Source organism: Danio rerio, chromosome 5 (genome assembly GCF_052040795.2).
Source record: "Danio rerio strain M-AB ecotype USA chromosome 5, GRCz13ab, whole genome shotgun sequence".
NCBI lineage: Eukaryota > Metazoa > Chordata > Actinopteri > Cypriniformes > Danionidae > Danio > Danio rerio.
Genome location: NC_141025.1, coordinates 44,719,543 through 44,744,132, shown reverse-complemented (window position 1 = coordinate 44,744,132; position 24,590 = coordinate 44,719,543). Strand labels below are relative to the sequence as shown.

Sequence of the window (24,590 nt, the reverse complement as noted above, 5' to 3'; positions counted from 1 at the left end):
CAATGTCCTTAATGAAAACAAACATGCAGCACAGTTTGATTTAGGCAGAAAATGACAAGGCGTGACATGTGAGACTTCTTTAAAAAAATTTATTAGGATAACAATCAGTTGATTTAAAACATTCACTTTCAAAATTAACATGTTATGAAATGAACAGATCTAACAGTCTAAAAACTGCAATGTCAAATAAATGTCAGGATCTCTCCACTATCAGACGTAAGTGTACATGTTAAGTTGTAATCCATACATGTAATACAACAAAAAAAAATGCTTTAAATGAAAATGACAATACAAAATATTTACAATTTTTTTAAAAAGTACTGTAGCTTTTTTGGGTAACTTCTCAACTTTCTCAGCGTGAATGGCAACATATTTAGATATTAGTAGCACAAAAGCATGAAATACTGTATATATTGATAGGTGTAACAACAACAGTTTCATTTCAAAGATCTAAACTTTTACTAACTTTTCAAAAGAGTGAATTAATATAATTCGTCCTGTTGAAGTAACACCTTGTTCCCTTAATGGAAGAATAAAGCATGTGGAAGAAAGAAATAAGAGTCATGCTTGAAAAACAATCAAATGTCTGATATAAAGTTGGAAATCTAAAATAATGCTGGGTTGGAAAGCAATAACCCAGCAGTTGGTTAAATTTTTAAATAAAATTTTTAAGCCAACCATTGGGTTAGTCAAAATTGTACCCAAATTTGGTTAAAACAACCCAGAATTTGTAAAGTATAGAAATGTATAACGCTTTTTATTCAAAGTCCAGTGGAAGATCTGCAAAACTGTGAGAATCACCTCTGAAACAGATGAGGGAGTTTTGTGTGGTGCAAGTGGTTTTTATTGAACCCAGAGATCCTTAAGCAGAAGCTTATGTGGATTTGTGGTGTTGAGGGCTGATGGAGATCCTGAAAATCATTCCTTGCTGGCGACGTCATTGAGGTTCATCACCTCCTCTCTAGCTTTAGCTTTCTTATCTCGTGCCTCTCCTTCCACATGCCATCCCACCATCAGCTGGTACACAATCACACCAATAACGGCTCCAATGAACGGAGCAAAGATGGGCACCAAAAACCAATAATCCCTGGCTCTGTTGCAAACCAAAAGAAAAGCATTTATTAGGTTATTTTCCAGAAATAAATTTAATGGGCTATAAGCACACAGACTTTAAATTTTCAGCCAGGCAGCCCAAGGGCTTCCGGTGAACTCTCTGTCCATTAAAAAATCTGGAAAGATCTGATTTATTTAAAAAACGGTGATGCTCACTGCCTGTTAGATAACAATATGAAGTGGGTCTCAGATCAGACAAGAAGCATTAAATTACATTTCCTCCCCCAAGTCTTTAAAATATGACAGTTTAATTTACCCTAGTATTTTCAATGGAATTTGTCGCTAGCCTGTTGCTACTGACGGCGCTAGTGGTTACAACGTTCTTTCATCTAGTTTTACGCTTGAACAACTAAATGAATGCTTAAGTCTATTCAACTGAATGTATTGTAACTACATTACAACATCAATGCTGTAAAAGGAACCTTGTGAAATTGAAAATAGTCGCATTAAGCTATCATCGGACGTTTATCGTTGGCTTTAAAACTCTAGCTGTACATAGAGCCCATTATGCTGCTAATCGGTTGATTAAAGATATCCACTTACGTGAAGACTTCACTACCCCAACCAGCCATGGCAGTAAAAAGACGAGGTCCAAAATCTCGAGCTGGGTTTACTGCATAGCCAGAATTGAAGCCCATGGAGAGACCAATGATAAGGACGCTGAATCCCACTGTGAAGGCCTCAAGACCTTGAGGGATCGGGTTGTTGTAGGGGTCCACAATGGCCAGGATGCACACAATCAGGGATGCTGTGCCTATCACCTGTCAAGATGGTTTTATGCTTATTGTATTTGCATAAACATGATAGTAAATATAAAACATATTCCAAACTATGGAGGCCTATTGAAAATAATATTGTATGGAATGAAAAACTCAATGTTTTTGCATTTGCGTAAAAGGAATTTTATGCACCCGAGTGAAAATTTTCTCACAAACTATTTCCAAGTCCATGAAAAAAAAATGTTTGTGTTGAAAGCAAAAGTTTTGAGTCAATGAAGTATAACTGTTCGCCAATTTCATTTTGATTTAACCATCCCCATGTCCCAGTTATGTTATAGTTTTGCATTGTAAATAAATAAAAACTGTTCACTTTAAATGTTTACCAATGAAAATAATATTATTAATGGATTTACAAATTCCCAAAAAAAAAAAAAAAAATCAGACCATCAGATGTCAGTTCTTATTTGTACAGAATGTGTTTGCTTCTGAGCAGATATATTCCTTAACTGTGCTTGGATTTACTGACCTGGTCAAAAAATCCATTTAGGGGGGTGAGATATTTGCTTGGGTATGTAGCAAAAATCCCAGCTGTTTCTTTTTCACCCAGTACAAGCAACTCATTTGATTCTCCAGCATAATCATAAATTGCGTCTAAAATACAAAAGAAATAAATCATAAAGTAGAAGCTTTATACTTAACTGCAATAACTGTAATTACTACAATAAATCTACTGACAATGACAAGAAAGAGCAATAAGTCTACAAAACATTTACCATGGTATTCGGCAAAGATAATAGCAGCACCCAAGAAGGATCCGAGTGTTTGGAACAGAAAGTACACAGGAAACTTTCTCCATTTTTCTCTTCCCAAGAGGCAGAGAGCAAATGTAACAGCAGGATTTAAATGTCCGCCTAAAGATGAGAAAAACAAGTCCCTTCATCCCATGGGTTCATCCACAAAGAATCTTTTATAAAACTCACTCCTGTTTTTATGGCCATGCACAACAACAGCTTAAGATGCAATTTTAGAGGAGTTTGCCTACCTGACACCTGGCCGCAAACCAAGATTCCAAGAGTAGCACCAAACCCAAAAGCAAGGTTTGCAGTGAGAAAGAGACCATGAGAACCTTCGCTTAGTTTCAACTGGGCCAATGAACCACAGCCAAACATCTGTGAAATAAGAACAAGCATTATTCAATGTTTGAGTATGCACACATTGTTACAGGAATTCACAACTATGAATGGTCATTTTACAGACTAAGAGCAGACCTTTCACAGCAATTCAGCTGTGAGCCGCAACATATACTTGAATGAAAATAGCAGGTTGCAGATTCAAACTCAGCTAAAAATAAACAAAATTTCCCACTTTTTTTCAAATGCTACAAATCTCCAGGGACTTTGGCCTGCGTGCCTTCCGCACTGAACTTCTCAGACAGGTCATTACAAGTCCCTTCTGACAAAGAGCGATTACAAGTCACTGTTCAGACTTGTGGCTGAAGATTTTATTTTGGAGATCACGTCAGTGTGAACTGAAATACCTGCGGCATTTTGGCAAATTACAAGGCTCACGATACAGCTTTACCAAAGTCGTATAATTGACAGAGCTGTCAAATTAATAAATCTCAGACACAATGTCAACACAAACCTAAAAACAACATCTCACCGAACCAATTTATCACTTTAGAATGGCAATTCGTGTGAATGCTAATGCATTTCCATGTCCCTGTGTGCTTTTTTTCAACACCACTGAGATCGATTGTTCCTGTTTCTGCTCTGAGAAGAATGTCCGCTTATAATATCAAAACTCTGACCTTCACAGACAAAGACTGCGTTCAGAGTAACTTGTATATCAAATACCTTTTGCCACTCAGCAAACATCACATGTGTTGAGCGATGCAGAATCGTATGACCTCTCCATTTAAGTATTATCTTTTATTTGACCCTCCCACACACCTCAAAAGCAAACAATGAGTGTGTATTGTAAAAATGAGCTGTTTTTTCTAAAGTGCTTGTAAAAATGGCATAATAACCTTGTGAGCTTTTTGTTACCACAGGTTGATGTCAATAAGTTTTTTATGAGAGTCATATTTCACAGCCCGCCTGTGGCTGTCATGCACACACCCTGACCTATTAAACATGCGCTTATTAGACATTATTTAAAAGATTTCCATATCACAATGTTCAGAACTAACGGTGAGTTATGGGTCTGCTGGAATGCTCTGGATATTGTATCACAGCAATGCATGATAAAATGACATTAAATAGACATCTAATATTGGCGTCAAAAATGTTAGATGTCAATTTGATGTTGTTTTGTTGTTGTGATGCATTATAGGAATACAAATTCCAGTGTAACTTTGTCTTTTGTACGTGGAGCTTTCAGATGAAGAAAACTTTTCTAATAACACTTTTTGTGTTGTTAGCTGGATTTAAGAGGGTTTTGGCATCAAATTGATTTGTATTTATGACATCAAAGTACCTGCTGGGTAGCATATGCTAGTAAAACGTGCATAGTTGGCAGATCTAAAATGCTTAAGTTCACAGGGGTGTGGCTTGATGACTTGATGATTCAATAAAGCTCAAATTATTGGCTTAATGCTCACGTTTTAATTGCTACATTATAATAGTTATGATGAATTAAGTGCTACTCAGCGAAAGCTTTGACATGTGCTTCTTTTCTGCTGAATAATGACATGCTTATCTGCATTCTATGTTGCAAAAAAAAATTGCCACCAAGCTAAAGGGGATGTTCAAGTACATTTTATGTTTGTCATGCTTTTTCTCTCTCGCTCTCTTACACACACAAACAGGACTACCCTTCTTTATTTGCAAAATACTTCCTTTTAGCATAGTTCCTCAGTCCATATTTTAAATTCCTATTTGACTACAGTACCCTTTCAATTGTTCATATAATTTAAATTGTTTTTTAAATGTCTTTGTCTAGCAACCCCTCGCACTATTTAAAAAAATGTCCACGATATATTTAAAAAATGTCTTTCCAGAAGAAAATGATACAGGTTTTGAGTCTTACAGCTTGTCTATAATAAAATTCTAAACAAAATTGTTTTATTATTATTATTATTATTATTATTATTATTATTATTATTATTATTATTATTATTTTGCAGTAATAATACTCACACTCATTTTAGATCTATGTTGTTACTCTAGTGTTTGCACTGTAGTAAAAATTTAATTAACAGTTTGTATTATTTAGTCATGACAAATTGCACATACCAAAGTAAACATTTCAGCCCAAATTTTAGACTTTCAGAAGATAAGCAATTACTCCACAAGTGATACTATACAGTACCACTCATCCACTCATACAAAAAGATACAGTGAATCTTACTTCCAGTGCTTTTTTAAAGATTATTTGAGTATTCAAAAGAATATAGAGTTTTAGACTAAATGACAAATAAAGACAAATTCTACTGAGCTCAGCTTTGACCGTCAGTAATTAAACCGTCAAACCATTAAGGAGAAATACCCACCACCAGGATGAGAGTTCCTAAGCATTCAGCCAATCCCTGGCGCAGTAACTTGTTGCGGATTTGGAAAGTCTGCGCAAGCTTATCCAGAACGCTTTTCTGCCAACCCATCTTTCAGACTTGTCCAGATGTTTTCCTTTGTCTGGATGAAACAAGCTGTATGTTCCTCAGAGACGTGTGCTCACATGAAGTCCAGTGCTCTGCTCTTATACATGATGAACCAGGACCAACCCTTCAACTTCCAGCCTGCCCCTTTACACTACATCTCTCTCTCACACACACACACAGAGAGAGAGAGAGAGAGAGAGAAAAAAACAGACACACACTCACACATTCACCTATACACTACATCAACTCCCTCGATCCCGCCCTATATTATTCACATTAGCATTCACACCCATTTACAGTGCATTCATCTGCTTTTCCTCTCAGTTAACAGGTTCTTTTTTTTCTCTCACATCTTTGTATTTTGAAACCTCATCACCCATTATTAAGCTTTGTAGTGTAAAAGTGGATCTGTGTGCGAAATTTTAGAAGTGTAATATTGGCCAATCTCGAGAGACCAGTGGTGGTAGAATAGTTTCACTTTGAGTTGACATGAAGCATGACTAAGGTTCTGCCTTCAGAAATGGGCAGGGTCACTTGCTTAGTTGTCTGTGATTCATAAATTATCGTTTTAATAATGATGCTGATTAGGCGGTAAATAAATGTGAACATAGCAGAACTGTGAAACATTTTTGTTCATTTAATTTCATTAAAAAGCCACAAATATCCTTAATTAATAGAATTACCACCTAATTAGAAGAAGCAGAGGAAAGTGTTTATGCGTACAGAGGATTTGTTCTCAATGAATTGGATTTTCTTTTTAAAACAAATTTAAAAAAATGATTAAAATGTAGTATATCTCAAAATAAATGCATTATGTTTTCAAAGAACTATTTTAATTTGAATGACACAGTGGCTCAGTGGTTTGCACTGTCAAGAACGTCACTGGTTCAAGTCCTGGCTGGGGCAGTTGGCATTTCTGTGTGGAATTTGCATGTTCTCCCTTTGTTCACGTGGGTTTTCTCCGGGCGCTCCGGTTTCCCCCACAGTCTAACGACAACCTCTATAGGGCAACTAAGTAAATTAAATTGGCTGTAGTGTATGTATGTGAATGTGAGTGTGTATCTGTGTTTCCCAGTTCTGGGTTGCAGCTGAAAGGGCATATTTGAGTAAAATATATGCTGGATAAGTTGGCAGTTCATTCCAATGTGCCGACCTCTTGATGAATAAAGGAAGTAAGCTAAAGAAAAATGAATAAATGAATGAATGAATTTTAATTTAGCAATTTAATAAAGGTTTGATAAGCAATCAATCCATAAATAAATAAATAAAATCACACATAAATTCACACAAAAAACTTATCTGTGCACTCTCATCTCTTAGTATCTGTCTGTTTTGGTTCTGTTAGTTCGCACCTTTTCACATGTGTGGCATCTGTCTTCCCAAATACAAGGCTTTATAATTTTTTGCTCTCCAAATTTTATTTGCTTGTTTGTCTGATCAACTAACTGATTGAATCATTAATTAATTATTTAATTCTCTTATTCATTCATATTTTAGTTCATTTTTAAGTGTTAATTTAGTTGGATTAATTTTTTTGTAATTCATTTTAATTGTAAAATAACATTTTTGTAATCGCAAAATAAGTTTGATAAATAGAAATAATAATAATTTGACATTTTAAAATAATTACTTTTAAACCGTATATTTTTCCAGCTCTGTGAAGTTCTTTCTAATTTCGTTCTCATTCGGTTTTATTGCAGTTAAAACAAACAATCAAACAAAAAAGAAACATCGTCTGAATATTATTTTAAGAAGTCGTAATAACCAGTAGTAATAGGTCTATATTTGTCTCGCAAAATGCTTCAAGCTCAAGTTTATTCTATAAAAATATTACATTTTGTTATTTTGTTGTGTTGTCAACATAACTTGTTATTTAGACAGGTTGATATGTTGTGAGAAGACAGATGCTGAAAATGCAGCGGTTACTAAAGTAACCCTCTTCCCTGATGGCGGGAAACGGAAATGCTATGTGGTAAACTTCCACTATGGGGATTTTGTCAGAATTCAATCATCTGAAAGACTATAAAAACAGGTCAATGAAATGCCAGACTAGATATTAGACTGTTTATAAAGACGCAGCTCGTGCCACGCTAGACATCTTTTTCTAGCTGGCAGAGCCTTTTACGGCTGCCAGCTAAGGGACAATCGTTGCGGCAAAGAAACATAGTATTTCCATTTCCTCTGGGAATGACGATTACTTTGGTAACTGTTGCGTTCCCCTTCGGAAGGGGAACTTCAATGCTATGTGGAAAATTTCCACTATGGGGAAATCTGTGGAAACGTCACAACGAAAGAACCTTACCACGTCTCTGGGGAGGGGCGTGCCACATAGCAGCACGAGCGCACCTGCGTCACCAGAGGTGCAGTCTTCCAACGTGTCCCCTGGCTCTTATTTACCTGTTCCGGTTTAGATTTATTTTTTGGGGAGTCGTAAAAATACACCTAGTTTATTTCTAGGAATTATAGATACGACAGTACGTTAGGAAAGCATTTGGTCCCAATAGGGAGAATGCTGCGGAGGCCACCTGCTGCCCAAATGGGGAGACCTGGTGACAAAAAGCATATGGACTAGCCCTGAAAGGGGGAGGACTCATATGAAAGATGGTTAGCAGGGAGGGAAGACACAAGCCCGCCTAAGAGAGGGGTGAGCTAATGGGATCGCCAGCAAGGATCGCACATAGCAGGCACCTAAACCCAAAACACGGGCTGACCAGCGGGTATGCCAACAACGTAACAGGCCAACACCTGATTCCTCCACTGAGTCAAATGCTGGGGGCCTCGGAGGAACTCTACAGGGTTCGCCAAGTGAGGAACTCAACTGACAAAGCGAGAAAGAGCAGGTATCTCTGTGTTAGAGCGAAAGGCACAGCAAGCGTTTTACAATACCAAACTGAATTTCCTCGTTCACCAGGTTTTCCCAGCACACGTGAGGAAATCAACTTACTCAAAGATTAAAAAGTCTCAAAAATGTATTAGGTGTCACCCAACCCGCAGCTAAACTATATCTGTTAGAGAGGTGCCGCGTGCACATGCCCAAGAGGATGCGCACTCCAAATAAAGTGCGCTCTCACTTTTGGGGGACACGGCTCACCCTGGCTATGAAAAGTGAGGGAGATGGCATTGACTGTTCAGTGGGCTGTTCCAACCTCTGTTTAGATACGACGCTTACCTTCTGCTGATCACCGTAACAGATAAGGAGCTGCTCAGAGGATCTAAAGCTCTGAGTCAGGTCCGTATAATATGCAAAGCACGAACAGGACATGACAATAAAAGGGCAGTGTCTGCCTCCTCCATGGGCAGTGCTTGCAGGTTCACTACATATTTTAAATGAGCACTATAGGAACCTAGGGCACCTAGGTGGGCTGGGGTCTCAGAAAAACGTGAGAGTGGGTCGACCCAAAACGCTGGCACATTTTGCTGACCGAAAATGCCTCTATATACCCACCCATTTGACCGATGCCAACGTGACCAGCAGAGCTGTCTACCTGGACAGAAATCATAAAGATACTGAGTTGAGTAATCAAGCAGATCTCTACTAAGAGAGATCTTCAAATGAGTAGGGGAACAGCATAGAGTTAATTTCCACATCTCATTCCTCTGAGAGCTGGATGATAAGGCTATAATTTTTCAGCGCGCCACCATCGCCGCGTCCTCAAAGCAGAGATGATCACACGCCAACCCCTCAGTGCGGAGGGGACACCCTAGTTTTAGCCAACTGAAGGAGGATAGTATCATACTGATCTGGCATGTTCAGGGATTCCTTCTCGGAAAGACATATACAACACAGCAAATAGATTCCACTTCAGGGTGTAGGCATGCCTTATGGAAGGTGCTCTAGCCTGAGTGACGGCGTTAACCACCTAAACGGTAGGTCAACGAAGTCCTCCACGATCCATCTATGGACCACACATGAGGTTCCATTGATCTGGACCCGAGTGCCAAATGGTGCCTGTCGCAGAGAAGAAGCTTCTTCCAGGGGACATGCCAGGGAGGGGCCATCACAAGGAAAGAGATGAAATACAGGTCCGATTGAGACACGGGGCGCAATACATAGACCTGTTCCTCCTCCTCCCTGACTTTACACAGTATCTGTGCGAGTAGGCTCACTGAAGAAATGTGTATTACACAGGTCCTGGGACCAGCTGTGTAGTCAATGCACAGAAAGCACCCATAACATCTGGACAGTCGGGGGTGGAGTCTCCATTTTCCCAGGCAAACTGCCATTAGAGTGCATCGGCTGCACAGTTAAGCTCGGCGGAATGCAGTGATTTCGCCGTGTATGACTCTGTGGTAGCAGACGGTGAGCAAGCTGAGACATTCGGGAACAGCGGATATCCACCTTGCGGTTTATATACACCATCGTCCCCATGCTGTCTGTACTGACGTGTTTCATCTCTAGCACCGGTAAAAAATGGCGCAGCCTGATATACACTGCCAACAGCTCCAGGCAGTTAAACCTGCGGAGACAGAGAGAGCCCGAAGGGAAGGACGTGTACTGCCAGGCTCGACTTCAAACGCAAACTGCAGAAACTGACGGTGGCATGGAAGTATGGAGAATATGAAAATATGCATTCTTCAGGTCAACTGCTGCAGACCAATCCCGAGGACGAACGCACTGGAGTATGCGCTTCTGTGAAAGCATTCTAGCCGCAGCTTGTGAAGACAGCGGTTTAAAACAAACAGATCTAGGATTGGCCATAGCCCACCGCTCATTTTGAGTAAGATGAAGTACGGGCTGTAAAACTCGCTCGCCATCTCGGCTGGAGGGACTGGTTCAATTCCTTCGCCAGGAGGACAGCAATATCCTTTCGCAAGAGATGGGCAGGCATTGTGATGGGCTGGCACGTGTTAACTAGGTGGGCAGAGCCCTCACAAGTGGCTTCATTTACACATTAGTTGACGTACCCATGGTGGGGCAGCGGGGAGTGGGCGTGCTCAACCAGGGGGTGCAGAGATCTCACGGGAGAGCAGGAGGCGAGAGATTCACTCTCGTCTTGCACCCAGGCTCCAGAGAAGGGGCTGGGAGTGTGAGAGAAAGGAGACTGACTTCTCGAACCATTGGTAAACTGTACCGATCCTGCAAGCCGGAAGGCATAGCATCCCAGACTGGCAGTGTTCGGGCTGTCACATTCGGGGAAAGAACAAAATGCTCTTTCTCTGAGAATTTGATAGGGTTTTTTAAACACCGTTAGATAAAGAGCCCCGCCCTCCAATGAGGGAAGGAGAAAATTCCCTCTTCTCCAGGTGGCCCGTCTCAGGGCGCTTTGCGGTCCATTTACCGAACTTAGCAGTGCTCTAGGGCGGGGGAATCGGTTTTACGACATCACCCATCACCCATCACCTCCAGCTGCTCCTTTACCAGCATGAATTCTTGGGCGAATTCACCGACAGTGTCGCCGAACAGGCCAGCCAGGGATATGGGTGTATTAAGAAAACAAACTTTGTCAACATTACACATATCAGCCAGATTTAGCCAGAGGTGGCGTTCCTGAACCACTAATGTCACCATCATCCTTTCCAGGGCACACGCAACCAACTTGGTGGTACGCAGAGCATAGTCTATTGCGGTGCAGAGCTCATGCTAAATCCTAAGTCGGAACCATCCTCTTGCAACTGGGCCAGTGCCTGCACTGGTAGCGCTGGTAGCTGGTCAGCATGCATGGTGAGGGTGAAGGCAAAGCAAGCAGTGCATGAGCTTACTGTGCACTTCCAGGAAAAAGGTAATGGAAAGCGTAGAAGGTCTTCCCCTCTTTATATCCTCCACATAACACCCATCTAGTTGGTCTGGCCATGGGGTTGGGGGATAAACCATCACAAGACCCACGGCCGAAGCAGCCCAAAAAAGCACGACCATCATGTCTGCTTTTAGATTCGACACTGACAATGAAAAGAGGTCTAGCGAGGCAAAAGCTGCGTCTTTATAACCAGTCTAATTGTCATTGATTCCAGCTGTGCTAACGCCACCAACTCATTGGCATTTCATTGACCCGTATTTTTACTCTTTCAGATGATTGAATTCTGAAGAAATCCCTCTAGTGGAAGTTTTCCACATAGCATTAAAGTTCCCCTTCTGAAGGGAAACACTGACTACCATATGTGATTGTGAGTGTAGTAAATTAAGCCACTGCATTCATTCACACTGACACAAAAAAAAACAGAACCCTTTAATGCGGTTTATTTATTCACTATACACATCATCAATCGATTAGGCGTACAGTGCTAATTCTTTTTTCAGTCAACATTGCCAGATTCAATGAAATTGCGTGCTATTTAGTAAATTCTGTGTTTTTGACTAGACATGTGATTACATATTTAAATATTTTACTTAGTTAAATTAAAGTAATCCAGCATATATTTATTATTTATTGATTGCTTTGGTGACTAAGGAAACCATGAGTGCTGATGATGTCAGTATGCTCAGTGTGGTTCAATTCCCATAATCTTTTAGAAGATAAATAGTAAAGATAAATAAAATTCTTGCTCCGATATGAAAAAGCCAGGCCTAAACAAGTCAGTCTGGTCAAGGCATTGTGATTATAGACATTGATTAAGGAAACCTATCTTTACAGCTTCAGGATGTATGCAGTGTTCATAAAGCACAGTATTCTGATCTTTTTCTTCTTATTTCATCGCCTTCTTTCCAGTTAAAGTAGAATATAGTGATGAGTCTGAGATAACTTCTTGTACTTATTTTTTTTTTAAGTTATTCCATGCAAAAGTCTTTCTTACAGGTTATGGGAGGTTTAGTTTAGAATATTCAATTCACCTAACATGTCTTTGGGCTATAGGAGGACACCAGAGCACACTGAGTAAACCCTCGCTGAATTAGGAAGAACATTCAAATCCAGAACAGAAAGGCCGCCCGTCCCTGCGGGTCAATAGATATTATTTCGTCCCACAGTAAGGCAATCTGACATGGCAGGACAAATCGACAGAACACCACCCTAACTTCTTTTCTCTTACTGTAATTGGCAAATAAATAAAGAGTATTTTCTGTGCTAAATTATTTTTAAAAAATCAATATGAGCTTGCATATATCATTCAATAAATTAGTACTTTTAAGTTAACCGTGAGTGTAATATATTTGAATAATGATCAGTGAATGACAGAACATCTGAGATCTGTCCCTTTATACAGGTACCTATTGCAAGTCCATGCACGCACAGCTGCACAGAATCCTGTCAAACCGGAGAAACTTCAGACTAATAACTGTAAAACTAAGACTGCTTGAAAACACTATGACTAAAGTTTTCCCCTGACACAATGACTCCACCAGGGAAGTTGGTAAATCCTATGTCAAAGCCATTGCATAACCTGTCACTATTAGTACAGCTTTGAGTGTGAGAAACAATAGTGGAACATGTAGAGCTGCTTAATAGGGTAATGTCATAAAGCATGCTGATGTTTCTGTATTCATATCATTTACATGTGATCAAGATAAGAGAACGGGACAACAATATTTTTTAGCACAAGAGCTCATCGTGCAGCTGTGGTGGAAAAGTCAACTAGATTTCCTTCTTGCCCATTGGCAAAGTGCTTTTTAGATATTATGCATTGAAGAGCACTGGGTGCAATGTCTGCATTGCAGAGCAAAGACAGTTTGATATCTGTCTAAAGTAAGGGTTGTGACAGGGACAGGCTGTAACAAGCTCTCGCATTTTCAAACCATCACATATCCAGACACGGCAGGTGTGGCTGTTTGTGCTGTTTTCATAAGAAAGATTTTTCTGCTTAGCAGAGTGGAAGGAAACCACTGAAAACAAGATCAAAGCTAAAAGGTTACAGTTTAATTGTTGCAACTATTAACATCTCAGAAAGATGGGCTTATTTAACACCTCTTTAAATCTTGACAGGTCTGTGTTATGTGAAGTGACAGTGAAGTATGGTAAACAATATATTTGTCCACTGTGTTTATCCAACCCAAGTTAGAGGACAAATTTGGGGCCAAGAGTAGTGAAAACACTTACAGTTTTTTACAATGGCTATGACAATTTTTTTCAATACATTTAACAAGTTTCCTTAACTCTTAACACAGTTAGCACAACATCCATCTTTGTTGGCTATACAATTACAGTTTTTTACAATTGCTATGACACTTTTATCAATACATTTAACAAGTTTCCTAAACTCTTAACACGGTTAGCACAACATCCGTCTTCGTGGGCTATACAATTAACACATTTCTTGTTGTTTTGACACAAAATGCATCCAGTTAACACAAATTTAAAATGCTTTAATTTCTTTTACACACAAGCACAACCAAGAACAAAACAATGTCATTTTACAGTCAAGTTTACAAATGCTTTAACACAGTATGTCAGAACAGATAACACCATATTCTAAACAGAAATTATAAAGGATAAAGTCAAAGTGAACAGCTGTTCTAATTGTGAATTAAAACACAAATATATTCCCTGTATTTTATTCAATTGCCAATGAGAAACATCATATTGCGGTTATATAAATAAATAAATAAATGTGTGTATGTATATATATATATATATATATATATATATATATATATATATATATATATATATATATATATATATATATATAAATATATATATATATATATATATATATATATATATATATATATATATATAAATAAATAAATATATATATATATATATATATATATATATATATATATATATATATATATATATATATATATATATATATATATATATATATATATATATATATATATATATTTATATAACCGCAATATGAGTCACACAGCTGTTCAATTGAAACACTGTCAATTGAAACACAAATATATTACCTGTATATATGTATGTATGTGTGTGTGTGTGTGTGTGTGTGTGTGTGTGTATGAAAGCTCCCATATCCCATATGAACATGATTACCATCTAGAAAGCACACTCATGTGTTGAGATTTTTCAAATCACATGATCATACTGTATGTTCTAAAAAAGGACTCATGAGGTTTTTGAAGAACAGTGAGCACATTGCAGAACTCCGTCACCAATACGTCCAGATAAGGTTATGCAATACAGTGATTACTTTATGCACAGTGTTTTGCAGTAAACGACTCCATAAACCTGGCATTCATTAGTACATACATTAGCTATAGTACAGTGAACCATTTACACTGTGTTTAGAGAGTCATGAAGTTGGAAATCAATCAAGTCCCACATGAAATTATCTATGTTGACGAGACTGGCTTCAACTTGGCGAAAAGGCATCGCCGTAGGAGAAACATAATAGGCCAAAGGGCCATCGTTACCATGCCGTGCCAGAGAAGAAGTCGGGCAAATGCAGAAGACCAGGCAGAATAGAAAATTACTTTGTTTTTTTATTATAATTGCGATGGTTTTTCTGTTTGTATATCTTGCAGTGATGTCCTTTTGCAAATATAAAAAATTCTGTGTCTGTATTTTTTTACATCAACTGTAAATTTTATAAAGCAATTTATTTATTTTTTTTTGTATTGAATTTTTGCAGTAAAAGAAAGAAAATGCCAGAAAACAAAATAGAAATGTAGAGAGTCTTAAAATATAAGGACAGAGCTGACACATAAACTAATGCAGTTTCTGTAATTTTAGCTAATGATAGTGTTTTTATTGTCAGTGTTTTCTGATTGACTGAATGTTTCTGTTGAAAGAGAACATGTGTTTGTGTTTGTGTTTGATTTTGAGCATGAAATTAACTGTTTTGCCAATTGTGTGTTTTAGGTGTGTTGCTGCGTTAAGAGTTTAGCAAACTTGTTAAATGTTTTGGAAAAACTGTCATAGCCATTGTAAAAAACTGTAACACATTTCTTGTTGCTTTGACACAAAATGAATCCAGTTCACGCCAATTTAAAATGTTTAACATGTGTTGAGGTTTTCCAACTCACATGACCATATGTTCTAAAAGAGGACTCTTGAGGTTTTTGAAAGGAACAGTGACCGCATCAAAGAACTCAATCACCAGTGCGTTACAGTTTTTCTCGATTGCTTGGATGCAGTTGTCAACTGAAACTCCACATTTTTAAAACAGTTAACACAAAGGCCTAAACAGCGGCACTCATGGTCAAAATGACACATTTTGCTTGCAAAAGGCACATATCATGTCAAAACATTTAACATATGCAACAAAAGCTAGTTTTACCTTCAAACAACACAACTTGCAAACAAGTATATGAGCTCTTTCAATTAATCATTACACAATGCACAACAAAATACAAAATACAAAACTCAAAATGCACCACCATTGCTTGCCATTGTAGCTTATAGCCAATGGCATTTGTTGTCTCTATTTGGGCTGTCAAATTCGCCTTTTTGCAAAGAATTGGATCAAGAATTAGATGTGCTGTGATTGAATATATATTGAATTCATGACATTTTTCAAACTGTGGCTGAAAACTGAAATACTGTAGATAAAAAAAAAACAGACAAAAGTAATAAAATACTGTAAATATCAGAGAAAACACATGTAAACTAATATACAGTCAAAACTATTGGGAGTATAGGACATAGCCATATTGACTTCCTCCATCAATGCTGGCACAGAACAACACAGACCTTCCATCGTTTTTATAAGGTTTGCAGAATGATGGCTAATTGAAGATTTGTGTGAAGGAGTGTCAAACCGGTGCTTCAGTGATTTCATACTGATGTTGGTAGTTTTGCAAGACTGGTCCTCTGCTCTGCTGGGATAGTGATAATGAAAATGAAGAGGAACCTAATTTCTTTAACCAGGTCAAAGCAAACTAGAAAAACTGTAAGGTAAGGTTATGCAATACGGTCAATACTGTACTATACACGGTGTGTTTTGCAGTAAACTACTCTATAAACCTGGAGTTCATTAGTACATACAGTGGATATACACTATGTCATGAAGTTGGAGACCAGTCAAGTAACACATGAAATTATCTATGTTGACAAGGCTGGGGATGTCGCCGTGGGAAAAACATAATAGGCCAAAGGGCCACAGTTACCGTGCCGGGCCATAGAGGATATCAAGTGTAATGTGGACGAGAACATGTGGCAAAATGCATAAGACCGGACAGAATAGATGATTACTTTATATATATTTATATATATAATTGCAGTGCTTTTTCTGTTTGTATATCTTGCAGTAATGTCCTTTCGCAAATAAAGTCCCTACTGCAGCAATTCTGTGACACAAAACTGTGAATTTTATAAAGCTTTTTTTTTCATCTTTGTATTGAATTTTTGCAGTAAAAGAAAGAAATGTCTGCATTTACTAAACCCAACAAAACAAAGATTTAGAGAGTCTTCAAATATAAGGGCAGAGCTGACACATAAAATAATGCAGTTTCTGTAATGTTAGCTGTTGATAGGGTTTTTATTGTCAGTGTGTTATGATTGACTGAATGTTTATGTTGGAAGAGAACATGTGTTAGTGTTTTAAACAAAAATTTCATTTTGAAAAATGTTTGCAGTGTTTTGTTAGACATGGTGTAGTGTGTTTGCTTATTATTGTATTTTAAAAAGAAGTTTAGAGGTTTAGTTTACAGTGTGTGATTTTGAGCATGAAATTAACTGTTTTGCCAACTGTTGGTGCGTTAAGAGTTTAGCAAACTTGTTAAATGTATTGAAAAAACTGTCATAGCCATTGTAAAAAACTGTAAACACTTAGCTGTCAAAAGTTTCCTGTGAGGCTTGTTTAAGGCCCCGTTTACACTAGTGTGATTTAGTTTTAAAACAGTGTTTTAGAATGAAAACAATCCGCGTCCACACTAGCGTTTCACCCAGCGTTTCTAAACGCACATCACGTGATAGTAAGCGCTGCTGCCTATCTACCCAGATGAGAGCTGTGCTAGTCAGAGTGTTCATCAAGGATCGCCCGCTGGATTTAATCTCACTATATTTGCTAAACGTGGTATTTAATTCATCTTGTTGTCTATATCTAACAACATATTCCCAGACTTTGGTCTTTTGAATCTATTAGGCTACTTGTTCTCGGGTAACATGTTTTGCCTGATCGCAGAGATAATTTATTAATTATTCAAACCACGTACAGTCTGTATATTGAGTAACTGCTTGCCTTTATTTCCTATAATGTATAAACTTATTGTACGTTATACTTTTATAATGACCATTATTGATTATTAAAACTGATATTCAGCAAAAGAATTTAGTATTTTTAATGAAAATGAAAGGAGGCAGTAATGTTATTGGCTCTGTTTTGTTATAAATATGCATACAGTAAAGATGACGCTCATATATGCAGCACAACGCCTCAACATTTCTGCTGTCAGTTAAGTTGCTAATATCAAAATGAAAATAGCAGTTTCTTTGTTTTTATTTCATTGTTACAAAAGTGAAACAATGTAGCCAGGATGATGTGAATAAGGTTATACAGTGCACTGTAGATATTGAACTGTAGATAGTTCTTGGCAGTCTGTTTTCCATATCAAACTTGCGAAGTCTGAATTTACAAGAAGAGAATGCAGAACTTTAACTGTGTGTAGGCTACCTAATATTGAGGAAAAGCCCCAATCAGAGAGGCGAATGTCGGCAGCCTCGCCCCCGTTTTCAGATGTCTTCGTTTTCCCCCATCCACCCAGAGACAGAGCAGCAGCGTTTTAGGGCCTACTCACACTATGCACAGTAAAATCTTCAGAGTAAAATTTACTCAGTTCAGAGAACATTTGGTCCCTCTCTAAATTGAGCAAAATGTACTCAGCAGCAGAGTTAAAATTAATGAGACAATGATGGGGTTAATTAAGTGATGATTGAGCACTGATGATGAACACCTGCTGTTAATAAGCAGAAACAGAAGAGAAGCAGCAGCAGCTTCGCTCATTGGTTACCTGATTGACTTTATTTCTGTCAGATGTTCACAAAAGTCCACATAAGATTTATTGAGAATTAACCGTTTTAGTTATTTACATATTACAAAAAAAAAAGTTTTTTTTTCACCTGATGTCACCTTCATGGAGAAAAGTGGTTGATTTACTTGGACTTGATTTCTAATGTTAATTTTCTTTAGTTGCAATGACAAGTAGAAAGAGAGCACATGAGATTAAGTTGATTGATATTTTGTGGAGTATTATTCTAAAAAAGAGCAACTGTTCAAGAAACTATGTTTTGATGATGGTTTACCATATAAGAAATAAAAATTCAGAATTTTTCAAGAGAATGGATCTCAGCTGTGGTGTTATATTAAAATACATTGAGCATTTAAATCACTTTAGAAACACAGACATCAATAATCAGCTTACCTATCTCAACAGTGGTTAGAGATTTTTTTTTTTTTTTTTTTTTTGGCTACAGTGCATGTTAAGACAATCATACATTCATTTATAGTTCCCAGCATGCACTGTAGGAAAAGAAAAAGAAAAAAAAAACTCACCATAGTTGAGAAGCATATACGCTGATTCTTTATGTCTGTGGGTTTTGAGTCTTTCAGATGTTCAATGTGATCTGGTAATGGTATTGGTGAGCTCCATATTATTAATACAGTGATCCTTTTGTGATACAACATTATTTAAACTTAATAAATCAAAACCAATTTTACTGATTTGATCAGTGACTAAACCACCACAGAATCAATTATCTAGAGCACAACTGCTCTCTTTATACAATATTTGCCATAAAACACTATTTGGCACACAAAGAGAAACTGACAATAGAAATCGAGTCAGAATCCAAGTAAAGCAGTTACTGTTCTCCTCAACGGTGACAGCTTAAACACAAAAAGTGTGTGTGTGTTTTTTTTTTAATGTTGTTGTAACAAAAAAAAAAAGTTAATTCTTAATATTATCACTATATGGAATTTTATAGAGTGTGGCAGAAATAAGGCCAAACAGGTTGTTAATAAGTAAAGCTGCTGTTTGTGGAGTTACTTAATGATCCTTTGCTGAAATTTTGAGAGATTTGATGTGTTTTATTTCAGTTTGTTTAATCTACGGCTGTGACTGAAGGTAGATGTAGTTTTGTGTTTCTCTTCTGTTTCTGCTTATTAACAGCAGGTGTTCATCATCAGTTCTCAATCATCCCTTAATTAACCCCATCATTGTCTCATTAACTTTAACTCTGCTGCTGAGTAAATTTTGCTCAACTTAGAGAGGGACCAAATGTTATCTGAACTGAGTAAATTTTACTGTGTGCCATTCGTACCGTGCCCAGGCACGTTTCCCGGATCATTTGAGAAGTGTGAGTGCACTGAATCGGGCTCAAGCACGGTTCACTTGGCCGGCCCTGGCCCGGTTGGAAGAGGTGTGCCTGAGCGCGGATCACTTGGGCTCAAAACTCGCCAAAGCCCGAAACCGAAAGCGAGACGTGACTTTTAAGGGGCTGTTTCATATGGATTTATTAATCATTCTTACTGTTCAGTGATCCCAAACTGTCGTAGTTTATTAAAGACGCAAACTCCTCACAGCATGACAGCTGCGCGCCTTCAGCAAACCTCCTCATTCCTGCAGCACGAGAGCTTTATGATTGTTTATGAGTGCCAAAAGTGGCGGATCTGTTCAGCGAAATATCTGACTGCGTGTCCCTGCATCCCTAAGGACTGTTTGGCGAAATATTTGACTGCATGTCACTGCATAACAAACGACTGAAAGGATATAACTAGAGAAATCTCCACTGTGCTACTGGGTGAGAGCGTATGGCAAGCCGTTTTAGCATTTAAACCTTGTTCTGACTATCCATAAATATATTTAGAGATATCTCTAATTATATTTTGACTAGTCATAATTATAATTCGACTAGTCAGAATGACAGAGATATCTGCAATTACAATTGTACAAGTACGAAATCAGATTGGAGATATCTGCAAATATATTATGACTAGTCATATTTCTCCATTGACTTCCATTGAAAAATATTTGCAGATATCTCTAAATGAGTTTTGACTCGTCAAAAATCCAATTCAAGATATCTACAACTGTAATTCGACTATTAGTAAATTAATTAGAGATATCTTCAAATATATTTGTAAATATCTCTAAATATGACGAATTAAAGACATCTCCAAATGTATTATGACTAGTAAAAACTCAGTTAGAGATATCTCTAATTACAATTGTGACTAGTCAAAACTCATTTAGAGATATCTGCAAATATTTTTCAATGGAAGTCAATAGAGGAATATGACTAGTCATAATATATTTGCAGATATCTCCAATCTGATTTCGTACTAGTACAATTGCAATTGCAGATATCTCTAATTGTTATTCTGACTAGTCGAATTATAATTATGACTAGTCAAAATATAATTACAGATATCTCTAAATATTATTATGGAGTCGGAACAAAGATTTAAATGCTAAAAAGGCTTGCCATAGAAAGCGCTTCTGAACAGCGCAGCAGCGATGACGTAAGCGTGCCGAGGCCCGATATGGTGTGAGCGCGGGCTGTCGGGGGAGACGGGAGGGGGCACAATCGTGCTTTGGCCCGGTTCGAGGTAACTGTACCTAGTGTGAGTACGGCCTTAGAATAAAAACGGCCTCTCCAGCGTTTCCAAAATGCTCCGTTTACGGCACTTGAAAACTCCGGCGTAGTGTGGATGGGTGGCTTAACCATAGCAAAACTTTTGCATTTTCAAACTAAAATTAGTGTACATTTAACATTTCAAACGCATGAATGTAAACGGGGCCTAAGGTGAGGGGAGAGAAAGTCTGTTATTCTCTTCATTACGGGGATGAAATGTCCTCACAAGTATAGGAATCCCTGCAAACAAACCTGTGCTGGTCTTTAATGCTGAACTACTATAAGGGCTTGCAATAGGCTGGCAGCACAGGGACAGTGAGAGTTTTATCACTGACAAAATGTTGGCCCCTTAGTGCTGGCCCCAGATGGCCAGCCCTCACCTAGCCCACAGGAAGCCTCACTGCCTCTGCATCTTTAAATCTGTTTCTATCATTAGAAAACAATACTTGAGAGTTCAAAACTAATAAAAATTCAATGTTGAGGTTTTAACAATTAAATGACTGTTGATTTAATGTTAAATCAAAGAAGTTCTGCTTTCTAGGCTTCAGCATTGACAGCAGGTAACAAAGTGCAAAGTAGGTCAGATTTTAATTTTGTTAGGAGGTTTGTGTGTGTTCAAAAATGTCTGTAGTAGGACAAGTGTGTTCACAAACAACAAAATAATACAAGAACTTTAGTCTGTTGAAAGCATACAGTTCGATGTGCCATACCCTAAAACCGCCCAAAAATCTTGGTGTGCTGTAAAAGTCAAGAACCAACAAGTACACATCTCTTTCCATGCCTCAGTGTGAGCCGTTAAATTTGAATTTTAGCAGTAAATAATGTGCGCTCTAAATGTTCTAATCACCAATCAAAGCTGATCACACATGTGTGATTGTATGTGTGAAAGAGTTCAATCAAACTCTCTAGGGCTCTGTGCTGGCAGCCTCGCTGGGTCCGAATGGACTAGTCCACACCAGCCCTTCACAGGGTTAATGTGGGCTATTCACTAGTGTGGGCTACCGACACACAACTGTAGGACAGTATCAAATCTTAGGTGAGTATCTGTTAGATTAGTTTGTTTGATTTCTTTGTTTGAAGTCACTTCTCCATGAGCACACATTTATCTAGAATTCTGAGCACAAAAAAAAAAACTCAAAGTCACAAGACTAAGCAGTCAAGAGGGAACACAAAGAAGCTGGCTGTCACTACGCCTCATAATTTTAAAATATTTGCAAATATTTTATGAATTATCAGATTATCAGACATAATTGCACAAACTAATTTCTGTGGTGAGCAAAAAATACTGTGAAAATGGTATGTAATTGCTGCTTTTTGTTCACGGTTTTTATGTGTTCAGCACTAGTTCCGGTTTCCTTTTGTGAAATGTCAATACAGACTACTGCCACCTGCATGTATGTTAAGATACATCCTCTTACACAAGTGCAGAACGTACGTTCTAATTTCAGTTGGCTGTCAAGTGTTTAGTGTGTTCACACGCAGCTTTTTGTCCAGATGGGATCAGACACAACTTACCCAAGATGACAACACAGTCAGTTTTCATCAGCACTAGTTCTTTGATGTTGGCTTGGTATGACATTTTAGAGGTGCCGGATCGGGATCCAGCATATTCCTGCACGAATTAAGCCCTGGGCTAAATGTATTTGCACTTTTCAGTAGCTTTATGCAAGATAAGAAAGTTGCTAATCAGGTAAGTACAGTATGTTATCAGAGCAAAGGTTTACCAACGTTTTTCAGATCAGTTTTCTGTCTTTCTAAAGATTATTTGGTTAAAGAAATATCACCCAAAACCAGCTAACCATGATAGAGCTTTTACTGAGTATGTGTATCAGCTGAAATGCAATTGCAATACTGAAACTGAAAAATGTTTGCTGACTCGCAGATCTTACCTCTGTGGGTTTCCGTCATGATGTGAAATCTTGGCAAATGCCACTTCTGTACAAAAAAACTATGTACCAAAAATAGGCTTTCATCAATGACTCTTTGAAATAAGTGAGAACAAGTCTATGGCAGCGCTGCTTAGATCCTGGCTTATACTGTCAGAGATGAGCCCCTTCTGTTACTACCTGCATACTTTCTAAGTGAGAGTCCTGTGGTCTGGTGATTACAGCAAGAGTTGTTACAGAGGCCTCTAGATCATGCAGTGCTACTTGATCAGATTAAAAGAAGAGATAAAGAAGCGATGATGCCAACCCTATTAGGACTTGAAGAGATGATACTAACCATTTGAGAACTTTCAGGACAACAAACACTCATTAATTCATTTTCTTTTCGGTTTGGTCCCTTTATTAATCAGGGGTCGCCACAGTGGAATGAACCGCCAACTTATCCAGCATATGTTTTACGCATCAGATGCCCTTCCAGCTGCAACTCAACATTGGGAAAGACAACAAACACTTAATACACTAAAACATTTTATTGAACATGTATTATTGTTACATGTAAGTATAATTTCTTTTGGAAGGACACTCTATACTGTAGAAGTACATGTTAGCAAAGTCTATATACACTCAACCCTATACACAGCTCTTTATAGAGACATCAGGATAAGGAGAAACACTGACATATGTGTAGATGTAATAGTAATAGATGCAGACTAACATCAGTTTTCACTTCCTATTTGGAAAGTGTTCCCTGCTCCAGTTACCCTAAATAATGCACCCAAACAATTCTTTAGACCTTAAAGAGGATTTCGATTTCAAAAGTTGTGCGTTTGTGTTTTTTGTATGCTAATGCAAAGAAATGTAACTTTAGCATAGACTGTAAAAGATATGGACGTAGTATCTGTGACGTCACCACAGGTTTCTGAAAAATGCAAATGAAGCTACAAGTGCGGGTGTGGTCAAACGTCGCAATTTTGTTCATGCGTCACTGCGCCCATGGGGATGACCAAATAAGGGCAAAGAGGCGGAGCATGAGCGCAGTTACAGAAGCCTGCTAGCATTTTGCTTAGACAGGCTTTTCTTTGGAAGAAACACTTAATACTTCATTACCTGCGACTCGTTTTTGTTCTGAACCCTTGTGCTTGGCTGTACACTATATCTATAGTGTTTAATCTATGCTGTAGTACATTGAGCCACTAAAAATTGTTCTTATGACATTTTCTACAGGAAGAAAGCGCAAATTACTTCCAAATACTTTAAATATAGATTGCGTTAGTAAATGCAATGTTATTTATGAAATCCAGGGATAAAACCGTATGACAACATTTAAGACGACTGTTCTATAGCCTACAGCTAATCAATCTGTCAGATTCTTGAGTCCATTACAGGTCTAAAGAAAATTATAAATTATCTTAAGTAAAACAAATACATGTATAAATGTGGTATATATGTATAATATTTTCCCTCACCTGGAAAATGGAGCACTCTTGAATTGTGCACACAGAATGGCATACTATCCAAAAAATGTAAGAAATAATTCCAAAAAGGAAATTGACTGTGTAAAGCTAAATAAAACAACACAAAAATATACTGAATATATTGAATCTCACTTTGCTTATATACAGCTACTCAGCTAACATGAAAACGACTGATATATTTCCTAGTTCCTCTGAAAGGCCCGCTCTCAAGTAACTCTGGTCATCGTCATAATGTGCTGCGATTCACGGATCGGCTCCACGTCACGCCCCCACAAGCATGCGCTTTTCTGCTGTGTAAAGAGCTAGTTAACCTCCTGCCTGCTCTCTAAAATAAAATCTGACAAGTGTCTGTAACTAGTGAAAATGGGGTGCAGCCCCTTTAA

General features: G+C 37.9%; 1 protein-coding gene and 2 long non-coding RNA genes across 9 annotated transcripts in view; 2 read left to right on the top strand and 1 right to left on the bottom strand.

Moving 5' to 3' along the window:
- Positions 1–24,590, top strand: part of LOC148679708 (uncharacterized) — an 890,299-nt gene that overhangs the window by 311,306 nt on the left and 554,403 nt on the right. The window lies entirely within an intron of this gene.
- Positions 1–24,590, top strand: part of LOC147844140 (uncharacterized) — a 174,081-nt gene that overhangs the window by 138,086 nt on the left and 11,405 nt on the right. The gene's annotated exons all lie outside the window — the stretch shown is intronic.
- On the bottom strand, positions 75–5,504 carry aqp3a (aquaporin 3a). Its single transcript, NM_213468.1, is given in 6 exon segments — positions 75–1,093; positions 1,657–1,874; positions 2,359–2,483; positions 2,606–2,743; positions 2,875–3,001; positions 5,326–5,504. Coding segments are annotated over 6 exon segments (891 nt in total). The 5' UTR covers positions 5,434–5,504; the 3' UTR covers positions 75–918.